The sequence below is a fragment of the Bos grunniens genome, chromosome 26 (assembly GCF_055505025.1).
Source record: "Bos grunniens cultivar Pamir isolate PY7600 chromosome 26, Bosgru_T2T1.0, whole genome shotgun sequence".
Classification (NCBI taxonomy): domain Eukaryota; kingdom Metazoa; phylum Chordata; class Mammalia; order Artiodactyla; family Bovidae; genus Bos; species Bos grunniens.
This window is the reverse complement of record NC_141190.1, coordinates 23270359-23296333: the sequence shown is the minus strand read 5'-3', so window position 1 is coordinate 23296333 and position 25975 is coordinate 23270359. Positions and strand designations below refer to the sequence as shown.

Here is a 25975-nt window from a genome sequence, read left to right as displayed (position 1 = left end):
TATGAGGGGCAGCAGCTCTTCACTCCTGTATTTGGAAAAAGCCTTTTCTGTAAATATATTCAGTGGTATTTATAACAGCAAACATTTAGAAACAATCTAAATGTTCTACAAGTAGGGGTATTACCAGTTCTGGTGCACTGTGTGGTGGGACATTACACAGTCATTAAAAACGAGATTCCTTCAAAGCAGGAAGACTAATCTCTGAGTTTTGAGAGGCAAAGGGTTTTCTGCCTCTAACTGCTGAGTAAGTATGTGTTAGTCGCTCAGTCATGTGCAACTTTTGGCAACCCCTGGAATGTAGCCCACCAGACTCCTTTGTCCACGAGAGTCTCTAGGCAAGAATACTGAAGTGGGTAGCCATTCCCTTCTCCAGGGGATCTTCCCGATCCAGGGATCAAACCTGGGTCTCCTACATTGCAGGCGGATTCTTTACCATCAGAGCCACCCAGGAAGCCCCAGCTGGTGAGTACTAGATCCTAGATACTTTTCCCCAGTGGAGCCTCAGGTGAGAATGCAGCCCAGCTGACACTGATAGCAGATTTGTGGGCCCTAAAGAGAACACTCAGATAAGCCACACCTGGACTCCTGACCCAGAGGAGATGTGAGATTATGTGTGCTGCTTTGAGCTACTCAATTTGTGGTCATTTGTTATGCAGCAGTAGAAAACCAACACACCCACCTTGCTCTCTGCCCTTTAAGGCTGACCTCTGTGGGGCTCCTGAACCTTCTGGCATTCAATTGGGTTCAGCCAGTGGAAACCCTAACAGGAAATCAGAGGGAGGAGAGAGACCCTTCAACTGAAGGTTGCCGCTTAAGGTCACTCTGAAGAACAACACTTTACACAACTCTTTTCTTCTGGGTTCTCAAATCTCACTCCCTCCTCTGGCCCCTTCAGCACTAGGAGAGTAGCAGCTGAGCCAATGGCTAGCCTTGTGTGACTGCAGTCTCTTCTTTACAAACAAACCCTTCCCCAGCCATCCTACTTTGAAGGTGCCAAACTCTGTCTTGTTGAGACCAATATAGGGCACCTACCACTCTTCCTTACTCCTTGCAAGCCTCCACCACAGGACCCTCCTTGCTGTACAGTAACTGCCTTCCTAGTTCTCCCATTAGGATTGGAGTTGCCCCCTTTTTGCACCACCAGTGACTGACAAAGAAGTGCTCAGTGAAGGCTTGCTGAACAATGGAACACAGTGAGACTAAAATATTTACTAATGAGACTAAATTTGAGAAAAAAGGCAAAGTTTTACAGAATTTAGAACACTGGGCAAGGGATACAGGGGCAAATGCCAGCCCAAGGTTATGAGCTGAGGGCTTAGGCAGAGTGAGCCTGCCAGCAGGGCAGGGAGGCTGGGAAGTGAGGATGGGGAACACAAGACAGTCTCAGTCTTGGGCTCCTTGAACCCTTTGGAGGTCCCAAGGTGGACTCGGGGCAGCAACTGCAAAAATTCATCCCACTTTATGGTCCTAATAAGATACTAGAGAAGAGTCCAGTGACATAGACAAGACACAAAGCCCAGCTCCACCACTTTCCAGCTGACCCTTGGGCAAGTTAATTTCCACGTGCCCTGGAGTTTCCTCATCTGTTAAACTGGAATAAGAATATTGACTTCATAGGGCAGCTGGGAGGCTTTTGGTGGGTGGCACAGTGTCCAGCACTAGCAAATACCCATACAGAGAAGCTAGTAGTCAACCTTCCCTTACTTGGTGCTCCGCAGAAGCAGTCCCGTTTATCACTTCTTCCTGAGAATAGCAGCAGACGCTTCCAGCTTCCCTACCTTCTAGACTCTGAAGCTTAACCAGCCCCATCTTTCAAGAGGTGCTGGATCTTCCAACTTTGCCCAAGTTCCTGACCTTGGATTCCTCAAACCATGCCCAAGAGTCTTCCTGGCTGCTTCCATGCTTTGAGTGACAGCCGTTACAACAGAATTCAGTGAACAATTACAAACTAAACATTTGCAAAGATTATGTTTTCATTTTGAACAGTTCACAAGTACTGATACATCATGATCTATTTTGAAATCGTGTTTGGTGACTACACAAGGACTAAATGAGGTAATAAAACTTTGTAAAATTCTTTTCCAATGTCTATATGGTAATATTCTGACATAGCTGTGTTTTTTTTAAACACTTCCAGCTATATCATGTTAATTTTGCACAATCTTAAAGAAAGTAAAAAAGAAAGAAAAAAAAACTGTATCAGTCGAGACTCTGCACCTTATGCTGAGCTGGGATTCTAATGAGGCTACGGTGCAGGGCAGCCACCTCTGAGCTTGAACTCTGAGTAGCAGATGCTCTTTCTGCTTCATGCCATCCAACCAGACTCATGGAATGCATTTGCCTCACTCAAGTAGATGTTTCCTCGGATCCCTTGCTGGGAGTCAACTAGCATGTTCCCACAGCATTCCTCAGGTTTAAAAACAGTAGCTCCCAGGCTGATTCAGCTGAGAACCCAGCTAAACAATCTACCTGGCTCCCAACGCTCAGGGTGGTTTAATTCTATCCCGGGCTTTCAGTGAGCAATCAGCCTCCCAGCCTGAGAACTGAATCTAAGAAAAGCACCAAGCCAAGAGCAGCAGACCCTTTCTCTGCAAGATGGCAAAAGCTAAGAGTTCATCCTCCCCTAGTGGAGATCAACTATACCTTCTCCCCTCTACTCCCAGCCACCACCAAAGAACTCAAAGGTCAGTCCCCAGAGGGATTCCAAGCCCACTCGGTGTTCTATAGGAATTCTAGGCCAAAGACGAGCTTGGTGCTTGAGTTACTTGGCATCACTAGGACAGCCCCCACTCTAGGCTTTGGGCTAAAGCAGCATCTATACTAAGATTTTTTTTTTAATTAAGAAAAAAAAAAAAAGGCTAGGCCGACAGCGGCAAGACCACAGTCGGATTTGGAAGCAAGACTCTGTCTGCACACAGGTGTACAGCCTGGGGCTTCCTGCAAACCCAAAGAGCCAGGGCATTCTGCCCAAGGACTTTCTATTCACCCACTTGCCTCCAGGACTCTGGGAAGTCAGACACCCCAGATCGAGACACCTGAAAGAGGGTAATGGGAAGGAACAAATCTTCTTGCACTCCATTCCCCAAGAGCAAGGACTGTACTTATTGTGTGTTCTGTACGTGGGCACAAAGTGTCACAGCTGAGCAAATGTTAAACAGTAGTAATATTCCCATTGCTGTCCAAAGAAATAATCAGGCTGAGATATTCAATGACAAACAAGATAAGACAGTATTAAAAAGCAATGAGCTTTCCTCTCAGTCACTACCAAAGTCAGACTCAAATATCTTAATGGCATTTCCTTGGAGTCAATGTGCAGATGTTTCCTTTTTAGGGAAATAAAACCATCACTCAGCTCTGTTCTCTTGACTTCACACCAGTGCTGACTTCCTACGTTACTGGAAAAGCTTCCTGAAACCTCTGCCCCATCACATCATCCCTTTGCTCCCCTCATCAACAGATAATAGATAATCTGTTGAATGTCACATTCTTTGTATTGCCTTCAAACTCTCCAACCTCATCTGGCTCCACTGTGCTCTTCTTACCAAGCCCCAAGTATACTGGCCTTCTTTTTGTTCCCTGAACATGTCAAGGTCCTTACTACACAGGGCCTCTGAAATAGCAATTTTCACTGCCTACAATCTTCACATAATTGAGTGACCAGAGCATCATACAACTCCAGGGAGCACAAATTGCACAGAATAATATGAATGGTGCCCCTAGAGTTGCAGGGGGTGGCAACCTGGTTGCTACTTTGTCTCTGAGCTCTCAGTTCAAATGCTGTGTCTTCAAGGAAGCCATTACTGATTACCTGCTAAATGTAACCTCTCCAGCTACCTCAACCCCAATTTCTACCTGGATATCTCCAGCACATCCTCTCTGCTTTATTTTCAACACAGTACTTGCATTACCTAAAACTTTTTAACGGGTTTTTTTCCTATTAAAATGTAAAATCCATGAGAACAGAAACCCTACCTGTCTTGCTCCTATGATATCCCCAGCATTTAAAACATAAACTGCACTAAACACTTCAGGAAGCCAATTATGGGCTTATTATACACCAAGTACCATGCCAGGTGCTAGAGGTTCTCCCGCACCCCAATAAAGCAAGGTTCCAGCATTTCTACTGAAATCACACACCTCCTCCCAAAGAAAGGCTTTTGACTCTTATGAAAATTCCCATGGAGCATCAACCCCATTATGAGTACATAGGTCCAAACTGAAGAAATCTCCCTGCATGAGCTAAATGCTCAGACTTGGTGCTGGGCCAGAAGAATTCTTTGACTCTGCTGTGAGAATGCTTTCCCAATACCAGAGAAACCCCAAAGCAAGGTTTTTAAATTTTTCACTTACTCATTCACTCAACAAATATTTGTTGATATACTGGGGAAACATCAATGCATAAAGCAGATGTACATCCTTACCCTAGGGGAGCTTACATTCTAGTGGGAAGAAGGGCAGACAGACAACAAACAAGCCAATTAAATAAAATAAGGTAAATGGTGATAAGTGCTTTAAAAAAATTAAGCAGGAAAGGGTGATAGTGTTTCATGGAGGGGGCTCAGGGTTTCCATCCTAAGTAAGGAGGTCAGGTAAGGCCTCACTAAAAGGTGATATTTGAGGAAAGACCTAAGGAGATGAGGGAGTAGGGCATGAAGCTATCTGAGAATAGAGCTTTCTAAACATGGGGAGAGCAGGTACAAAGGCCCTGAGGCAGCAGAATGCCTGGTTTTGCAAGAACAGAATGAGGAAGGAGAACAGCAGGGGATGAGGTGGATTAAAGAATCTTGGTGGCAATAGCCTTTGGCTATTACTGAGACAGGAGGTCATTGGATGGCAGGGAGGGATATGGTATGAACATTGCCATCAACCACAGAGCTGGGATCGGACTAAGGGCTCTACAGTAGCAAAGCTCCTGTAAAGCTCCAACCTCAAAGGCTCCCTGCTCAGCCACTGTCTTCCTTCTGGGCCTTTTCTCTGTGCAAAACCCATGGCTATAGGAATGAAAAATTGCCAGACTGGCTCTAGGAGGGCAGGAATCCAGCATGTCTGCAATCTGATATACTGAAAAAGCTAGGTCAGGAAGGAGAAGGGGTTAGGACAAGCCATGGTGTTGTCTGTCGGATTTCACTAAGTTTTTTCCTCAAACCAAACAAGCTTTTCAGAAGCATTTAGGAGTCAAATCCATCACAGTCAGAGAGTGCAGCCAGCCAGCTTGACCCCCTGGGACTGGGAGCCTGGGCCAGGCTCCATTCTCTGCTAGTTACCCTTCATTAGCCCCCTCCACAGGCATGGCTCCTGAGCTCCTCACCTCATGCTGAAAGGGGAGATCAGAGTCAGGGAAACTGGTAGCAGAGGCAAGCCTCCAAGTACCTCCAGGCATCACACGGAGGTCAGCATTGGGATAACAAAAATATCTCCTTGATTGGCCTTATTGCAGCAAAGCTGGTTCTATGACGGGTCTCAAGAAGCCTGAGTAATGGGGGAGGGAGTAGGAAGGTAAAGGATCTTTAGAGGCCACCAATTTATACTAACCTGCTAGTTAAGGGCCTAGAGTCTAGTGAACCACATCTCTCTGAGTAACTGTTATGAATCCACATTCTCACTTACAGATGAGCAACTGGCCGAGCCAAGAACAAAGGCCTGGCCTCATTTCTGAGCTTCAGGACTCCTGCTCACAAAGAGCCCCCCTCTAGGCCTCAAGGGACAGACTGCAGAAAAGGAGGCCGCTGCTGCTGCTAAGTCGCTTCAGTCGTGTCCGACTCTGTGCGACCCCATAGACGGCAGCCCACAAGGCTCCCCTGTCCCTGGGATCCTCCAGGCAAGAACACTGGAGGGGGTTGCCATTTCCTTTTCCAATGCATGAGAGTGAAAAGTGAAAGTGAAGTCACTCAGTCCTGTCCAACTCCTAGCGACCCCATGGACTGCAGCCGACCAGGCTCCTCTATCCATGGGATTTGCCAGGCAAGAGTGCTGGAGTGTGGTGCCATTGCCTTCTCCGAGAAAAGGAGGCAGGGAGGCTCTGTTTGATACCTAAGGTTCTGAGGCTGTAACAAGTCCACCTTCCCACACTTTTCCTGCTCAAGGATGCTTCAGCCAAAAGACTGGAGGTTCCATGAAGACAAGACCAGACCAGGAGTATCCTTTTCATTACTACATACCTCATGCCCACAACTATCCCAGCAGTGACTATCTCTGTAATGAGTGAATGGCTGACCCTCCAAGCAAACAAGAGTGGCCAGTGATTAATGTTGGATGAGAACTAAGTGTGCCCAGCCATCACCTGGTAAACCCAGTGCCAGGAAAGGACAACAGACCATCCTTTCTCCTAGATCCACTGATCAGATCTCACTGCAACACAAGAGTATTATTATGTTATTGATTTGATTCCTATGTATGGCAGAAAGCCTCCAGGGTCCTAAACAGTAGCCCATTTATTTCAGGTAATTACCTGAAAAGGATCTTACCTATCTCTGAGAATGTGTCATCAGTACCTTGGGTACTGACACCCTAGGGTACTCTGTAAGGTCAGTCTCAGTCTTCTGTATCCACACACCCAAGTAAGGGAGAGACAAGGAGGCTCGTGGTGCTTAATTTCCAGGTGACAATGATCATAGAATCTAACTGCTGATCAACTTCCAAAGGGGCACACAACAAAAAGAACAACACACACTCTCAAGACTACCACCACCATGCAGGGTGATTTTCATTAAGAAGGTCGCCAGCACAGTTGATACACACAGACCTCAGCTCTACTCTTCACTTCTGTGAGAAGTCAAGCAGTAAAATTAATGGACGGAGTTAATGTAACCCAACAATGGGTAGGAGCCATCATCTCAAGCAAAAGTGTTGTTTTTAGAAATTGGAAGTTTAAGCAGCCATGGCCCAGGTGAATTTATAAAACAGCATAAGCCAGGTACTACGGAAGCCTTGGAGAAGGCAATGGCACCCCACTCCAGTACTCTTGCCCGGAAAATCCCATGGACGGCGGAGCCTGGTAGGCTGCAGTTCATGGAGTCGCTAAGAGTCGGACATGACTGAGTGACCTCACTTTCACCTTTCCCTCTCACGCATTGGAGAAGGAAATGGTGGCCCACTCCAGTGTTCTTGCCTAGAGAATCTCAGGGACGGGGGAGCCTGGTGGGCTTCCGTCTTTGGGGTCGCACAGAGGCGGACACGACTGAAGCGACTTAGCAGCAGTAGCAGTAGCAAGCAAGCCTTGGAAGATGTTAACCTCAAACTGAGAAACTCACACAAGACAGAATCCTTGCATTATCTGGGCACAGCATCATTCACAATGAACTGTTCACAGCAGTCATAATGAGGACAGACGTAGGATTGCAAACAAAAAGTGATAGGATTATGAACGGTTTCTTTTCTTCCTTCTTTAATTCCAACATTTTTTGGTAAAATGGTTCAATTGAAAAAAAAAAGTGAATTTGTAACTCAAAAGTGACAACAATAATGAATGGAACAGGAAAGTTTTGGACTTTAAAAGAGTCTTCTTGATGCTGGTTCAACTAAGAGAGTTTGAGGTCTGGCTGGGGCCTCAAGGAACCTGGTATACTCATTTCTCATCTAAGGTGAGATTAAGTTTGCCAGGGTCTGCTGTGGGCAAGTTTGTACTCCAGTCTTTGTAGTAGTATCTGTACCGGAGGGCAAATCAATCTTGAACCTTGGGATTGAAGTTGCAGGCTATCAGCCTACCCAATACCAGCTACAGACTTTGTAAAAAGACACCAGGGAAAAGAAGGTATCACTAGGGAAAAGAGGGTACGGAACACTGGGCCAGCCCCAGTTAAAAACCAGAGAGATGGAGGAGTCAGATGTGGTGTGCGTATGTGTTCAGTTGCTCAGGCATGTTCAACTCTTTGCAACCCTTGGACTGTAGCCCACCAGGCTCCTCTGTCCATGGGATTTGCCAGGCAAGAACACTGGAGTGGGTTGCCACACCCGCCTCCAGGGGATCTTCCCGACCCAGGGATCAAACCCCCGTCTCCTGTGGTTCCTGTATTGGCAGGCGGGTTCTTTACCACTCACTAGCACCACCTGGAAAGGCCTCAGATGTGGAGCCAGCTCCTATTCAAGGGAATTAACTCACTTAATGGCTTGAGAAGTGACCAAAAGAAAAATATACCAGAAAACACTGTCTGCACCCATGATGTGAGAAAAAGGAGTTTGTGGTCAGAGGTAAAATGGGGAAGGAGAGAAGGTGAAGAACAAAACCAAATATATATGACCAGAGAAGAAATACAGGCTTTCCTGGTGGCTCAGATGGTAAAGAATCTGCCTGAAATGCAGGAGACCCAGGTTTGATCCCTGGGTGGGGAAGATCCCCTGGAGAAGGGAATGGCTATCCACTCAGTATTCTTGCCTAGAGAATTCCATGGACCCTGGTGGGCTAGGGTCCATGGGATCACAAAGAGTCAGGCACGACTTAGCAACTAACACATTCATAGAGAGAGATACAGGTGGCAGATAAGCATATAAAAAGATGCTCAACATCATGTGTCACTGGGGAATTACAAACTAAGATACCAATGAGATACCACTACCATCCCTGTTAGAATGGCTAAGATCCAAAAAACTGACAACACCAAATGCTGGAGAGGACACAGAATAAGAGAAATTCTTATTCATTGCTGACAGGAATGCAAAATGGTACAGCCACTTTGGAAGACAGTTTCATAGTTCCTTGTAAAACTAAACATAGTCTTACCATGTGATCCAGCAATTTTACCCAAATGAGTTGAAAACTTATGTCCACAGAAAACTCACATATGAATGTTTATGGCAGCTTTATTAAAAATTGCCAAAAACTGGAAGCAATTAAGATGTCCTTCAATAAGTGAGTGGATAAACTATGGTATATATACACAATGGAATATTGTTCAGTGATAAAAACAAATAAGCTATAAAGTCACAAAAAGACATGAAGGACCCTTAAATGCATACTTCTTAGTGAAAGAAGTCAATCTGAAAAGGCTATATGCTGTATGAATCCAACTACATGACATTTCAGTTCAGTTCAGTCGCTCAGTCGTGTCCAACTCTTTGTGACCCCATGAACCGCAGCACGCCAGGCCTCCCTGTCCATCACCAACTCCTGGAGTTTACACAAACTCACTTCCATTGAGTCAGTGATGCCATCCAACCATCTCATCCTCTGTAATCCCCTTCTCCTCCTGCCCTCAATCTTTCCCAGCATCAGGGTCTTTTCAAATAAGTCAGCCCTTAGCATCAGGTGGCCAAAGTATTGGAGTTTCAGCTTCAGCATCAGTCCTTCCAGTGAACACCCAGGACTGATCTTCTTTAGGATGGACTGGTTGGATCTCCTTGCAGTCCAAGGGACTCTCAAGAGTCTTCTCCAACACCACAGTTCAAAAGCATCAATTCTTCGGTGCTCAGCTTTCTTCACAGTCCAACTCTCACATCCATACATGACCACAGGAAAAACCATAGCCTTGACTAGACAGACCTTTGTTGACAAAGTAATGTCTCTGCTTTTTAATATGCTGTCTAGGTTGGTCATAACTTTCCTTCCAAGGAGTAAGCATCTTTTAATTTCATGTCTGTAATCACCATCTGCAGTGATTCTGGAGCCCAGAAAAATAAAGTCAGCCACTGTTTCCCCATCTATTTGCCATGAAGTGATGGGACCAGATGCCATGATCTTAGTTTTCTGAATGTTGAGCTTTAAGCCAACTTTTTCACTCTCCTCTTTCACTTTCATCAAGAGGCCCTTTAGTTCTTCACTTTCTGCCATAAGGGTGGTGTCATCTGCATGTCTGAGGTTATTGATATTGCTCCCGGCAATCTTGATTTCAGCTTGTACTTCTTCCAGCCCAGCGTTTCTCATGATGTACTCTGCATATAAGTTAAATAAACAGGGTGACAATATACAGCTTTGACGTACTCCTTTTCCTATTTGGAACCAGTCTCTTGTTTCATGTCCAGTTCTAACTGTTGCTTCTGGACCTGCATACAGATTTCTCAAGAGGCAGGTCAGGTGGTCTGGTATTCCCATCTCTTTCAGAATTTTCCACAGTTTATTGTGATCCACACAGTCAAAGGCTTTGGCATAGTCAATAAAGCAGAAATAGACGTTTTTCTGGAACTCTCTTGCTTTTTCAAAAAAGGTAAAACTAAAGAGGAAAACAATCACTGGTTGTCAGAGGTCTGGGAGGAGGGAAGAAGGGATAGAAAGGCAAAGCACAGGGCATTTGGGGGCAGTGAAACTATTCTGTATAAGATACTCTAAGGGTGGATACAGGATATATATTTGTCAAAACCCACAGAACTATATAACAAAAAGAATGAACCCTAATGGAAACTAGAGGGCATTAGCTAGTAATAATGTATCCATACTGGATCATCCATTGTAACAAATATCCCACACTAACAAAAGAAATTTAGTAACAGGGAAATTACATGCAGAGGCAAGAAGGGGTATATGAGAACTCTTTGGACTATTCAATTTTCTTCAAACCTAAAACTGCTTTAAAATATAAAGCCTATTAATTAAAAAAAATTATAGAGATTAAGATGTTTTAAAAAGTAATACGACAGTTTGTATTGAATACAATGACAGAGGAAAAATATATCCTCTGCAGAGTGATACTTCATTTCAGACCAAAAATCCTTCCCATGTTGACACTACAGATACCTCAGCTAGAAGGTATGAATACTCCTGGCTTTGAAGTGTTCCTCATTTCTATACCCTCTCCCCAGAAAGAATGATCAGACAGTCCACACATTCTATGCAAGATACCCTCTGCACTACTGGAATGCTGGGCACATCCCTGACCACACAGGAAGCACGACCATGTGAACCCGACATCCAAGTCAGAAGCATCAACTTTGTGTTCTTAGGAGTCCCAAACTTTGCTGGAAACCTACTAAAAATGGTTACAGTAAGGCTGCAGAAGCCTTGACTTAAATTTGACAAAGGATCCTGTCACCTACCCCCTTGCCATTCCCTGGCAGGACTCTTTCATTACAGACTTGCTTCAATACCCAGGTCAACATTTCCCCTGCAAAGCACTTCCTGCTTCCCTAGTCACACTCCATTAATCCAAGATACCTTTGAACTGCGGTGCATGATAGTAATAGTGGTCTGAGGGGGACCTCCACCACACTCCCTGTACATGGAGGAAGGAAAGGGTGAGGGCTGCTGGAGCCAAATTGCCTGGGTTGATGGCCCAGCTCCAGCATTCCCTTGCTGGGTGGATAAGTTCTCTAACATCTCTGTGCTTCAGTTTCCTTGTAAAATAAGCTTAATAATACCTACCACAAAGAGCCATTGTGAGGATTCAACGAGTTTATATAAAACACTTAGAAGAGTGCCTTGCACACAGTAGGAGCTACAATTATCATTACATGGTTTAAGATTCTTGAAGCACTGAAGACTACAGGGTGAGGGGAGACAGTCGCAAAGCCTCAGAGTCAGGTAAAGTCAAAAGCTCCTCCTAGCCCTAATTCTCACTGTTGCCTCTTTCCCAGGGACTCTGCAACTCTTACCAAGTATATACACTGGGTATTTCAAGGACAGGAGCTAAGTATGACTTTTCATTGATCTCCACCACTACCCAAACACATCACCTTCTCCAGTGTTCTGCCTGTTGTTCTTGTTGTTTAGTCGCTCAGTTGTGTCCAACTCTTGTGACCCCATGGACTGTAGCCCACCAGCATCCTCTGTCCATGGGACTTCCCAGGCAAGAATACTGGAGTGGGTAACCATTTCCTTCTCCAGGGGATCTTCCTGACCCAGCAATGGAACCCATGTCTCCTGCATTGGCAGGTGGATTCTTTACCACTGAGCCACCTGGAGAGCTCCATTCTGCCATTGTTGGGACTCAGTGCAGCTCTGCTGCTGGAGTGTGCTGCACAGCCTGGTGCTCTGTGGAGAGCTCAGCAGGTAGGTTAGCAAGCTGCAAAGGGATGTGCAGGGATGGGGGCCCACTCCCAGGGGGCTCAGGTCAGTGAGGACAAGACCTCTCCACACACATCTGAGGACCAGACAGCAGAACAGAGCTACTGAAAACAGGAAATGTAGTTGACTGGGAGACCCAAGAGGCAGGACAGAGGAATGAATTTAGGAGCCAAAGACCAGAGTCCTGAGTCAGGCTCTCTGAGTCAGAATACTGGGCAAGGGAGATGCTGGCAAACCCAGACCCAGAACATGGCAGGTGTGAGGACCAGCATAGTTGGGAAAAACTGCGGCATGGAAGATGGGAGTCGAAAAGCATGTGCTAGCAGAGAAGAATGCTGGGACTTTGAGATCTGATCATATCAAACCCATAAGGGCTTCCAAGTTTCTTCCCCTCTCCCTGCAGAAAGAGGAAACTTCCCAATGCTGACCAACCTGGCACCACACCAGCCTGGCAGTCACCCCAGATTAATCAGGCCTCTAGGACTGTTCAGTCAGTTTGACTGGGCCAGCTCAAGGAATCTCTTCCCAACTGCCCCCTTACTGAAGGACTCCTTGAACTGGAAAATTTAGAATCTTTACACCATGAAGGCAGAGAGAATCCATGTTGCAAGTGAAATGCTTTACAGAGGATAAAGCCACAGCCCCACACAGATCTGCTAAGAACCCCACAATGCCTCAGGTCTTCCGTGGTTACAAAAGAAAAGGAATTCTCAAAGTTTTATAATTCAAGATCCGGGGCCTGAAATTCAGCCCAGAGCAGTAGTTTCTGCCTCAGGGAGAGCTCTATTCCTACTGCTGGCCCTTCTGCCCATTCCTGGGCCAAGACCAATAGCCCAGGTCCCCTGCCCTTAGCAGAGAACATCACCATTTCACACGGTCATACTGAAACTAACCACCTCTGAGATGAAAGACAGAGAGAGGAACCAAAGCATCAACAAGGCCTGCCTTCCAGTGAACTTGCAAAGGATTTCCTCAGCCTGCTATGCCCAGCCAGGGAGAGGGCCTGCCATCTGTGGGTGTCTAGAGAGGCAATCCAGTTGTCAGCCTCTGGAGAGCCCTGGGAAGAAAGCAAAGGCCAACTAGTAGAGGACCTGCACTCCCAGAACAGGTATGTTATGGCAATGAGCAGAATCTCCACTGGAAACCCCAGGGGATGAAATGGCATGTTAAAAAGTTCCTGCCAACCAAGTTCTGAGAGAGGAAAATGAGCATTTCCCAACTGCAGGGGACCAAGGCCACACAAAACAACAAGTGGAAAAGTTAATCTGTATCCAGTGTTTTAATAAATAATTCATTCGGTGCAGAGCCCAGATGGGAGAAACCCAAAGGGAAGAGAAGGTTCTCCACCAGCCCAGCAGAGGCAGCCATGGGGAGCCAGTAAGCAGCAGCTCCAGGCCCCTGGGGTGAGAGAACACCTCTCTACTTTATGACACATCTGCCAAGAAGCCAGGGTCTGTGGGGCAGAGCCCAGACCAACCGTGGAGGTAGCGTCGCGGTGTGGGCTCTGCCCTCTGGAGCTGCCAGCCTGCAAGCCAACACCACACAAAGGCTGGCTTTGGAACCAGCCCGGCATGAACAGCAGATGACCTGCCCAGTGGAATCCCACCAGGGAAGTCTGCCTGAGATCACAAACACACTCGGACAACTAGCCAGCCTCCTGCGCCTCAGTCAGAGCCCTTGTAGCCTGGGTCCTGTTGGGACTGCTGGCAGGACCAGGGACAGCCAGAAATTCCCACGGAGAGGGGTGCTGAAGCCACTTCTTCCACAGCCCTGCAAAGCCCCACATTCCAGTCCGCAGCTGCCTGGCCACAAAAAGAAGAGCCAGAGCTGCAGGCTTCCGACAGGCATTTGGCAGCTGAAGCTCAGCTGTCTCACACCTCTCAAGCTGGGAGGGTTGGGGGTGGGGGGACCAGGACAGTCTTGGCCACTGAAATCAGCTGGGGGTGGCCTTAGGGTTCCTAGAAAAGCACGCCCATCTCCCATGTGGCTGCCCCGAGGTGGAACTTGTTCCAGCTCTCCAACTTTAGAAACAGCCTCTTGAGAACCTTTTAATTCAAACAAGTGCTCTCTTGTCCTGTTTTTTTAGTGAATGTGAACGGGGAAAGAACTTGGAGGGAACTGGCCAACCCAGGGCTCATCCAATCAGTTTGCTATTCACCCCTCTCAGGGCTACCAGGGTTCGGCTCCCCTCTTGCTCACTGAAGAAAGCCTACCAGGAGCAAGAAGAAACCCAGGGGACCCCCACCCCCCGGACTTCTGCCTATTCTGTCCCTGTCCTCCATAAGCTATGAGGATAAAATAAGACCTTAATGGGAAGAGGTACACAGTAGGCATTTAATAAATGCCGTTGACTGATTAAAATGGAAAAGCAATACAGAACAATAGCTAAGAACACAGGCTTTGGGGTTGCTAGAACTGATTACTAATTTACTACATGTGCAATAAGTTCTCTAAGTGTAAATTTCTATATCTATGAGCAAGAGGTAATAAGAATTCCTTATGTCATATAATTACTACAAGGATAATACAAAGAACTTAGCACTACTCTAGAATATAGTCAAAACTAAAAAGAAAAAAAAGTTTGCTTATATTATTACCTTAAAGACAAACAATGCCTTGTGCATATTCCTTTCTCCCCAGTCAGGAGAGAACACACAGAACATTTTAATTTTTTACTTTTCACACTTTTGTAAAAAAATTGAAGTAGAGTTGATTTACATTGTTGTGTTAGTTTCTGGTGGGCAGCAAAGTGATTCAGTCATACACATACATTCTTTTTCATTATGGTTTATTACAGGATATTGAATATAGTTCTCTGAGCTATACAGCAGGACCTTGTTACACAGAACATTTTAGATGTAAGGAGACCCTGCTGCTAACAGGTCAGGAGACATTAACTTGCTGTAGCCTTTGGTAGGCTACTGTACTTTCTCAATTGCACAATTAAGAGAGATGGACTAAATCAGTGTTTCCCATTTGTCTGTGACTAAATAATACTGACTCATACTTTTAAAAAAAATTCTTTTCTCAATTGTCTTTCAACTTGTCTAATCATACCTATGGCCAGGTTCAATTTGGTGTTCAGTTCAGTTCAGTCACTCAGTCGTGTCTGGCTCTTTGCAACCCCATGAATTGCAGCATGCCAGGCCTCCCTGTCCATCACCAACTCCTGGAGTTCACTCAAACTCATGTCCCTTGAGTCGGTGATGCCATCCAGCCATCTCATCCTCTGCCGTCCCCTTCTCCTCCTGCCCCCAATCCCTCCCAGCATCAGGGTCTTTTCCAATGAGTCAACTCTTCACATGAGGTGGCCAAAGTATTGGAGTTTCAGCTTTAGCATCAGTCCTTCCAATGAACACCCAGGACTGATCTCCTTTAGGATGGACTGGTTGGATCTCCTTGCAGTCCAAGGGACTCTCAAGAGTCTTCTCCAACACCACAGTTCAAAAGCATCAATTCTTCAGCACTCAGCTTTCTTCACAGTCCAACTCTCACATCCATACATGACCACAGGAAAAACCATAGCCTTGACTAGACGGACCTTTGTTGGCAAAGTAATCTCTCTGCTTTTTAACGTGCTATCTAAGTTTGTCATAACTTTCCTTCCAAGGAGTAAGCATCTTTTAATTTCATGGCTGCAATCACCATCAGCAGTGATTTTGGAGCCCCAAAAAATAAAGTCTGACACTGTTTCCACATCTATTTCCCATGAAGTGATGGGACCAGATGCCATGATCTTCATTTTCTGAATGTTGAGCTTTAAGCCAACTTTTTCACTCTCCTCTTTCACTTTCATCAAGAGGCTTTTTAGCTCCTCTTCACTTTCTGCCATAATACTTCACTCATACTTACTAATCTCTTGGACAGAGAAAGCTGACCTCAAGCTTAGATTCTTCTCTGACAGGCCAGAATTGAGCTAGAATTTAATAACATTGCTTTGCTATCACTATGTTTACTCTAATAAGTACCTTTAAATTATAGCAAGTGATAATGGTTTCCCATATATGGTAATGATTTAACTTTTTTTTTTTTGGCCACAGCGTGTGAGAACTTTCCCCAACCAGGGACTGAACCCATGTCCTCTGCTGTTCTAACCACTGGACCACCAAGGTAATTTAACTTTTAAAAAGATATCAGTTTTTTAAAAGGAGATTCATTTAAAGAGAACATAAAGTAGGTAATACACTATAGGTGACAAAAATTACGAAGGCAGCATATTTTGGAAATACTGGGCTAGAAGATTTTGAAAGCTCCTCTTAGTTCCCAAAGTGAATGTTTGTGCCCAAGAGTGTCAGACTGCAGATCCCCCCCAGTCCCTTCCTACAAGGTTCCTCTCCAACTTCACTTCCTCCCTGGAGCTTCTTCCAATCCAGCAGCCCGACTACAAGTCGCTTGCTCCACTGTGCTCCCAGATCATGTTCCACATCATAGATCATAGCATTTATTTATTCAGTATCTGTACATTTATCCTCCCTCTACAGCATGTACTCCTTGAGACAGGAATTTTGCCTTGGCATATTATCCTCAAGACATCTTATCCCTAAGACATCTGCGTCCAGTGCAAAACAGAACTTCAGCACGTGATGAATGCTGAATAAACGAACCGAGGCTTCTGCCCTTTTTTTCACTGAATGAGAAGTCAAAAGACAGTGTAAAAAGCCTGTTGCCAGAAATTCATTTGTTATAACTCCAATTCAACACCTCTTAGCACTTAAGTTGGGTGAGAGAACACTCACCTTTCTGAACTCAGTTTTAAGCGCTAAATTACATGAAAATTCATGAAACAGTTTTAAAGAGGGCTCTCCACATGAAATGTTTGGAAAAGCAAACTTTTCTTCAAGAAACTTACCAGGATCAAGAAGAGATCAGTCACACCAGCACAAGACCAATTACAAAGGTACTTTTGACTTCTGCAACATAGACCAGAACTCAGTAAATATCTAAGAACATCCCTCCCATGTCCTTCCAATGACAGGTTTTAATACCAGAAAATCCTAAGCTTGAATGGTAAGATAAAAGCCCAAAGGGAGGTCTCACCATTGTCATGAATGACATCTGAATATCAAAGTGTTTTATCACATAGAAATGACACATATATACAAGGGTACTGCTGAACAAAGAAAGGCCCTTTTTCAAATTGAGAGGTTGCCTTTCCTCAAACATAGAACCTTCTCAATTATGTTCTTCATGTCACCCGGGCCTTGGACTCATGTCTCAGTAGCGCGTAGACTGTAAGAATATTTAGGTCACATAGAAAACCGTATTTTTTTTAACTGGAATAAATCTGTCAACAAAAAGGTACAGGCTAGCGGCACTAAATATCCTCTGCAGGTTCTTATTAAAAATATAAATTAAAGTCCAGCACAGTCCGTTTACTCCCGCATCTGTTTGCTATTCTATCTCCATTATTAATAATGTAATGCAGGGTCTTGATTCAAGCAAGATTAATTCCCTGTTCCCAAAGCCTTCTGCTGACACTGCAATGAATATGTCTGGAAGGCTATAAAGAGCAGGCCCAGGCATTGCTCCCAACACGTGATCAATGAGGAGATGGGGCCTGGGCCTCTAAGCTTAACAAGAGTGAAGAGGAAGTTGAGTTGAGCCTGTGATCAGAGAGGTGGTATAGCCCAGTGGTTAAGAGCTCAGACTCTGAACAGCTCAAGTCAATCCTAGCTCTTTTATAGCCTAGATGTGTGACTTTTGACAATTCATTCAACCCCTCCAGGGACTCAGTTTCCTCATGTACCAAACAGAGATAACAAAAAGACCTGATAAGATTGTAAAGCATTCGACACAATGATATGAAACACAGTAAGAACTAAAACAAAGCAAAAAAAAAAAAAAAGAATATTATCTTCTTTTTCAGAATCATCTCCAGAATCAGCCTCTTATGCTGATGCAGGGCAGGAAGAGCCTGGCTACTCTTTCAATTTATACACACTAAGCAGCCACCACCAAGATACCAGAAAGATGGCAATAAAAAGATAATATGCAAGGCAAAAAATAGGAAAAGATATAATAGAAATCGGCTCTTGCTTAACCATACTAATAAGGGGGAGGGAAAACTACATTAAAATTGAAGAACCCTTCCCTCAAAAGATGGAAACATTTTTTTATTATACATTATTTTAAAATTATTAGGGAACATGATATAATTGTTTAAGAGGCAATGGAGTATAGTCATTAAGAGTACTGCCTGACTGCCTGTGTTAGAATCCTGGTTTCAGCACTTCCAATCTGTGTGACCTTAAGCAAATTATAGAATCTCTTTGTGTCTCAGTTTCCTCAACAGTAAAATGGGGCAAATATCAGAACCTACCAGTATTTTAGGGTTGTGGTGAAAATTAGTTAATATATATACATATAAAGTGATTAGAAGAGTACTTGGCTCATATTAATAGTTAATGCTCAACAACTATTGAAGTGAAGTGAAGTGAAGTGAAGTGAAGTAGCTCAGTCGTGTCCGACTCTTTGCAACCCCATGGCCTGTAGCCTACCAGGCTCCTCTGTCCATGGGATTTTCCAGGCAATAGTCCTGGAGTGGATTGCCATTTCCTTCCCAAACAACTATTAGGTTTTATTATTTTGTTGCTGTTATTTTTTTCAGTTGATGATGTTTAACTTAATAGTAAAATGTATTTAAATTCAGTGATTAGACAGGGAAGTAGGGGAGGCAGGTAGGATTGAGAAGTGTCACAGGGCAGCAAATGGAAGATAGACTAGGATAAAAAATGTACTGCAGCTGATCTGAGCACAGATAACTGGAGGTAAAAAGGAAGTAGGTAAGATCCACAGAGGAACAGAGATGTACATATTCATGATAAAGCAAGTAGAATAAAATCTTAATGGTAGAATCCAGGTAGTGGTATATGATTGTTCACCGTAAAACTCTTTCAACTTTGCTTCTTTTAAAATTTTTATAATAATCTAGAGGGGGGAAAAGGAAGTAGACCTAGAGGAATCAACTCAACTTTTGGGTCACAGCTATGCTGCCTGTACTCTGAGCTCAAACATCACAACAAGCTTGGAGAAACCTAACAGTTTTGGAATTCTCTCTCATCATTGACACTCTTCTGCACCAGATGAGTAGAGCTCAGGTCCTGATCTGGACCACATCAGCACAAGTAGCTACAGGCAGAGGGCAGAAACCCAGATGTTCCACGTGAGAAATGCCAAACTCAAGGGACTATGACGTGATCCTCTCTGCTCAGGAAAACTTTGCTAGGGAAATTAAAATAGAGGAAGTCTTGTGCAGGCTTCGGAAACAGGAGAGTGGACCTCTGACCTGCTTCTGACCTGCATGGACACTGCCCAGGTTCCAAGCAACAGGCACAGTCAGTCAGGTGGCACTTTAGGTAGAAAGGGAGTGGGTCTCGGATCTCGTAAGCCCCTAAAGGCCTAGCAGCCCCCCGGGGTCTAAGAAGTCTTGTGACTCACAAGGTGAAACAAACACCACTGTAAAAGTTAAATCAGAGCTGCCTTTTTGCACACAAACTGATGATGATATCAGTTTGCGGTCTGGGATTATAAGCGGGAGCCCCCAAAAGTGCAATATGAAGCCTCACCCATGGGGTGGATGCACTGCTCAGTACCCTTTCCCAATTGGGACTCCAGATTGCTATCATTCAGGACTTCCCAGAACTGTTCAAGTCTGGATGTTGTTGTCAGCTTAATTTGGTGATGTACTTGCTGTTACTTCTCTCTATTGTTTTTATTTCTTTTCCTTCTAATGACTGTATATTGAAATTAAGTTAATCTATTAAAAGTTGAAATTATTTATTTGTATGTAATGAGTGGTTTCTTTTGTTAACGAATCCTTCAAACCTAAAATGAAAGTAAAACTCCCAGCAAAACAAAACTCAGAAATAAGGCTCAAGGCTAGGGAAGAGGGAGCTAGAAGGCAAGAGTACACACTCACTCATGGACTCTGTTGTCGCCATAGAGATCGCTCAGGCCAAAGCTGATGTAGTGCCAGTGCTCAGGGATGTTGGCAGAGGGGCTCCCCACATTCCTGTACATGCTAACATAATCCAAGGGGTCTGGGCCACCCAACCTGCAAAAGACAAAACACAGGGATGTCAGCGTAAACCTTAAAGCAGACAATGTGAAGCTAAAGGGCTCTGCCTTACAAACCTACAGGCCCCATCCTGGATGAATCTGGGGTAAAAGAGAACTAAAGGGAGGGCCACACCTCTCTAGGGTAAGACCAAAGGATGGGCAGCTGAAGGTAGCCCAGCTCCACAAGCACAAGAGGCTCCCTTCTCCTATCTCAGGTAGAACCTCTTTTAGAAATAAAACAGACTGATTGCTCCCTTTGACTTCCTTCTGTTTCAAGTTACCAACCCCAAGTGGGATTGGCAGGGATTCTCTCTCTTCCATGGTGCCTGTAAACACGCCAAGCTTCAAGGCAAGAAGTGCATCAGTCAATCAATGCGCCTCTGTTGAAAGACCATCCTGAGCATCTCCAATGGGCATTGTTACTGGAAGCAGAGGCTCGGCTCCATTCCTGCCTCTTAGAGAGCTAATTCCTGAAAGACCATATTGTACCCTATGTTAATTATAGTTTGTTCTAAACAGACCCAATGCCTCCAGACCCCAGCCTGAACATCCCAGACCAAAGCTGGTCTTTTATCATGCAAGTGACAAAGGCCAAACTTAGGCTAGCTTAGCTCTGCACAGAGAACTGCAGCAGGAGCCCGGCTGAGCCCTGTGAGGTCTTGCAACTGCAAGATGATCCCGGGAGACGGCTGCCTGAAAGGTAGAGCTGGAACATTAAATGATTCAGGGCCTCTGAGGACCACATTAGACTTCCCCATAATTCCAACAGAGAGGCAGCTGAGGAAGAGATTCAGTCATTAGCTCACTTTGAGGATTTAATTCAAGAAGGGGTCCCTTTAGCTGAGTAATTAGTGATCTTTTTAAAAGAATCCTGCTTTTCTTCAGAATGGAGAGGGAAATGTGGTAGAGTCGAGAGACAGACTAAATGGAAACCATTAGCACAAGGAAGTCTGCATTTAGCCCCCAAACCCTGTACTTGAGGTGCCTTGGACATCGGACGGTTCCACAGACTGCAAAAACTTTGCTTGACCCTGGGACAAGGATGGGGTACACTTGGCATTGGGGATTATATGCTGAAAGAACACAACCAACCAAATAAAAGATGTTACACGTATGTGATCCCAGCAAACATGCCAGTAACACTTTTAAAACCAGTAGGTTTGGTTTCACCCTCTTTTGCCAGGACATTATTTGCCTTTGCAGAAGTCCTTATTCTCTGCTGGGAAATGCTAAGTTATTTATAGGACTTACAAGAAAGTCGCTACAAATAGCTTAGAATCTCAACGGAGTGGATTAGGAAAAGGGATAAATCTCCATGGCTTTCCTTAACTCTGCTTTTGCCAAGTTAGTCACTCAGTCATGTCTGACTCTATGCAACCCCATGAAATGTAGCATACCAGGCTCCTCTGTCTGTGGAGTTCTCCAGGCACAAATACTGGAGTGAGTGGGTAAATCACTCGACTAATTCCACAATCATTTGGATTTAGAAAAGTTTGTTGGGGAAAAGAAGAAAGAAAGGGTGGCTACCCCTGCAAGGACCTCATGATAACTGCAGAGCCCTGGAACAGGTGGGAATGATTACAGGCTCCATATCTGCTCTAGTCTCCCTGCTGCCGAGTCCCAGTCCTGCCCGTCCTTCAGCCTAGGTCCCTCCAGAAACAAGGGGCAAAATTGTGTCCACTCTTCTGTGCTCCCCATCTACAACATCCCTGACAGCCCTGGCCAAGTCTCCCAAAGGGCATTTCATCAAAGAGAGAGGCTTTACCTCAAAACTCCATCTGCAGAAAAGGACCGACAGTCAGACAAAATTAGCCTTTTCTCTAAGTACATAGTGTTCTGTTCTACTCACTCGGAGACCTGATAGGAAGCAGATGAGTACGTGGAAAATCATCATATTTTGCACTTGGAAAAAGATGCTATCCCAGGACCCAGATCATCCCTCAGTGTAAGTCCCTGAACACCTGACTTCACAGGGAAGTTGCCAGAGTGACCCAAGGCACTGGCTCTACTTCAGCTCCCTGACCAGTAAAGCCTCAGCTTTCAGCCACGATGTCCCGGTTAGCTAGGGACTACTAGTCAAGAAAGTCATCCTTCTGTCACAAGAAAAAAGAATCTCAACATACCCTGGGCCACAGCCAAACTGAGGCAGCCTCAGTCAGTCATCCTGCTATGAAAATTGAAGAGGGCTTATAGGATCCTAAATGTGAAGGTTTATCAGTGAACCACTTTCAGGACTTAATTATGCAACCCCTTCTGAATCTTAGAAAGAACCAGTCCCTGGGCTGTTTCTTCTCATTTATTTCTGCATCCAGGCAGCATTTCTAATTCCACAAAGTGCTGTACAATCATCTTTATTCATCATTAGATGCTGGCCCATCTTTTAAGATAAGTCCTGACCTGGCTAACAAACTTGCAGCAAGATGGGAAAAAAGGTTCACAGGGAGATGGAGGAAAAATTAGACTCCCAAACCAGTCTTAGTCCTTTGCATGTGTTCAATACCTTTTTCTTTTTTGTCACACCTCATGGTTTGTAGAACTTCCCCAACCAGGAATCGAACCCATACCCCCTGCAGTGGAAGCACAGAGTCTTAACCACTGGACCATCAGGGAACCCCATGTTCAATCCCTTTTACAACTCTATCCTTTATGTCCACTTGGGTGACATAATAACAGTGGCCCAAGTCTGAGAGGGGATTTCTCCTTATACTCAAACAAGGCCTGAACAAACAGCATGGCAGAGGCAGGTCCCCTTTTTCTCATGAAGTATGCCAATAGAGTCCATCACTGTACATATTTAAATATAGTGGTACAAACCAACAAAGACCTACTGTATAGCACATGGAACTCTGCTCAATGTTATGTGGCAGTCTGGAGGGGAGAGGAACTCGGGAGAGAATGGCTATATGTGTAGGTAAGGCTGAGTCCCTTCACTGTTCACCTGACTCTATCACAAACATTGTTAATTGGCTATACCCCAATACAAAATAAAAAGTTTACGTACTGAAAGGAAATTATACCAGATGGCAATAAGTCAAGAAAAAGAAGTAAATGGTAAAAGAATGACAAAAATGAAATAAAATTGCCATAATTTGTAGATGAAAATAAATAAAAAGTTTAAAATGGGTGATTAAGTTATCAAGAGCTGCTTTTTACTCAGAAGACCTCTTCAAAAACTCCTCTCAACCAAAGAACACCGTGCCTGCCAGAGAGATCTGTACTGCTGGCCACACCTCCTCCTGGCTACCAGACAGAGGCAGGCTGCTCCTGCCGCTCTCCCCACGGAGCAGGTGGCTGCTCCCCAGGCCCTTCACACTGTCAGCCTCTCTACATCCTCCCACAGACATAGGGAACTGGCCTCCGCCCTAGGCAACCCAGCTCCTGCCATCTCCAGAAGAAGTGGTTGTCATGGAGGGAAAAGACTCAGCCCTAAAGAAAGGTAACCAGTAAAGACATCCACTCTACTCATTCCCCCTTCGGGGGTACCTCCCCTTTGGTCACACCCCAAGTGGCTGCCTTGAACAGTCTTTCAGGAGCCAATGAAGGGGTTCATCTAATACAGTGCCTGCATGAAACTGGTTTTGTACAGATTCAACTAGTTTCTCAGTCAACTTTTAGTTCAGAAAGACCATGAAGAAGAGTCCCCATAACAGAGGTGGCACGAAGAAACGGGTTGCAAAAAGAATGGGAAACTAGAAAAGACCATTCCTTCCCCAGGGGCAGTCGATGTGTACATAGGTCTGATCTTAACAGAGTTACTTGGGGATTACTCTCAGCTCCCCTGAGGAACTGTTGCCTACATCTGGGTGCTCCAGACCACAAAGTTCCTCTTAATATCTCACTGAAGGATCCTCCCTGTCCAAATTCCACATCTTCATCGTTTACGGCAGCCTCCTTCAATCCTGAGCCAAACCATGGATCTCCCTGACCCAGCCTGCCCCTGTTCTAGCCAGTGACCTAGACCAAAGCAGCCGCGGAGCCAGAGGAAGCTCTGCATGGAGTAAGAGAACTGTGCAGAGTAAGCAGAAAATTGATCGGGAGAAGCTGCTCCATCAAACTTCAAACGCAAAAGCACTGCACTGATATGAATGTCTTAGCTCATCCGGAAGGTATCAAAATGAGACCTCCCCCTCATCCCTTCACAAGCTCAACGCTCACATCCTAACCCACAGACCCACACCCGCCCCTACCCTGTGCAGTCCCGTGCCCTCCGAGCTCCTCCGGCCGCGCGGCTCCAAAGCCTTCTCAGATGCTCCTCAGGCTCCGCCTCGCCTCCCCCATCTCACTTCAGCCGCCCCCCTTCGGCTTCCCCGCGCCCACTTATGACCCCCTCCAGGCGCCCCCTCCTTTCACCACGTTTACAGTTCCCTCTCTCCGACCGTCGCCCCCTCAGCTTCTACCGACACCCCCAATTCACTCCATTCTTCTAATGCCAGTTAACCCTTCATCCTCCCCTCCCTTGCTAACCCTTCGCTACCCACAGGCTTCGTTAACCCCTTTGTCCCCATTCCTAACTTGAGCCTTAACTTCTTCCCTCACAGCAGGAAGCCCTCTTCCAAGTGCTTTAACCATTCTCCTTTCCCCTCCAATTCCCTGGCAAATTACTTCGCCCCCGGCGCTTTAACCCTTCTCAGCCCGCCCCTGTCGGTCTCCGCGCGGCCCAAGACGTACCAGTACTTGACGATAGCGGTAACCTGGAGCGGGTTCGGCTGGTCTGGGTACAGGCGGCGGCACTCTCCGTAGATGGCGTGCAGTCCTGGGGGGAAGAGCGAGGCGAAGGCCGGAGGGGCAGTAGGGCCAGGGGCCGGGGGCGCGGTGGGGCCGGGGGCGCCGCTAGGCCGCAACTCCGCCATTGGGGCGCGTAGGGTGCTGGGGGGACCGGGGAGGGCAGACGAGGGGGAGAGCACTGACGCGCCAGCAGGCGAACTCCTTGGGTGCGACTCCCGGAGGCGATGGGGGCTGCAGCGAGGTCTAGGCTCCGCGCCTGCGCAAGGCGCACTGTCCGCCCAGGCCGTCGCCGCGGTGGAGACGGCCAGAGGGTGCCTCGGGGGCCGCGGGGCGCTCAGGGGGCGGGGTGCCGGCGCGCCCTATTCCGGTTCCATTGGCTAATGTCTGTGCCAGTCACAGGTAGGGAAGGCATGACTTGACAATAGGTCCCTCCTCCGTCTCCCAGAGTTGTGGGGGTGTTCCAAGGCTCTTCGCTTCCCCCTAGCGTTAGGAGGAGCCCAGGATTAAATAGAGATACTGGGACATCCTCTGAGGTGCTAGGGACCCAAGAAAGCTTTGGGAAGTGCGCCGACAAAAAGCATGTCACTGTTATGCTAACACGGTGCTCAGAAGGACTTGTTTAATTAATTTATTTCAGAAGGATTTAAACATAAATGTGACAATGGATTGCTTCCTTCGTCCATGTAGCATTAAAAACGGAATTTTTTAGTTTCTAAGGCACCGGGTTGGAAATTATTTTTCTGCCTGCAATAACTTTACTTATAGTAATGTCTTCCACTCAAATAATCTTGAAATTTCAAGAGAAAGGGATAGAAGAGAGTCCTGACTACTGGCGGAGAGTCCTGACTACTGGCTATTAACTAAAGGTCCCCACAACATGAAGGAAAGGACGAAATAATTTATTAGAGAAAAATGCACTGGGCTCCTTAGAAAGCAGTAACACATAATCTCTCTTCAATTCCATTTTCTCATTCATCAGTGTCATTTCTAGCTCCCCATGAAAATTAAAGGTATACTAGAGCAGTTCCTGGGCTTCCCTCACAGCTTAGTCGGTAAAGAATCTGCCTGCAGTGCAGGAGACCTGGGTTTGATCCCTGGGCCGGGAAGATCCTGTGGCGAAGAAAATGGCAACCAACTCCAGTATTCTTGCTTGGAGAATCCCATGGACAGAGGATCCTGGCAAGCTACAAATCCATGGGGTCACGACTTAGTGACTAAAGAGAGAGAGAGAGAGAACAGTTCCTGAAGCTATTAGATGAACTA

At 45.7% G+C, this 25975-nt stretch overlaps 1 protein-coding gene across 6 annotated transcripts in view; it reads right to left on the bottom strand.

Annotated features, from left to right (window-relative positions):
- Positions 1-25062, bottom strand: part of SUFU (SUFU negative regulator of hedgehog signaling) — a 105841-nt gene extending 80779 nt beyond the window's left edge. For all 6 annotated transcript variants that reach the window (XR_015155264.1, XR_015155265.1, XM_086377476.1 and 3 more), the window contains exons 1-2: positions 24656-25062; positions 19848-19982 (exon numbers count right to left, since the gene is read on the bottom strand). Coding sequence is in view for 4 of the 6 variants with exons in the window: in XM_086377476.1 (XP_086233602.1) it covers positions 19848-19982; positions 24656-24837 (317 nt within the window). In the remaining 2 variants the exon portion in view is untranslated. The remainder of the gene's footprint in view (positions 1-19847; positions 19983-24655) is intronic.
- Positions 25063-25975: the final 913 nt, after the last annotated feature.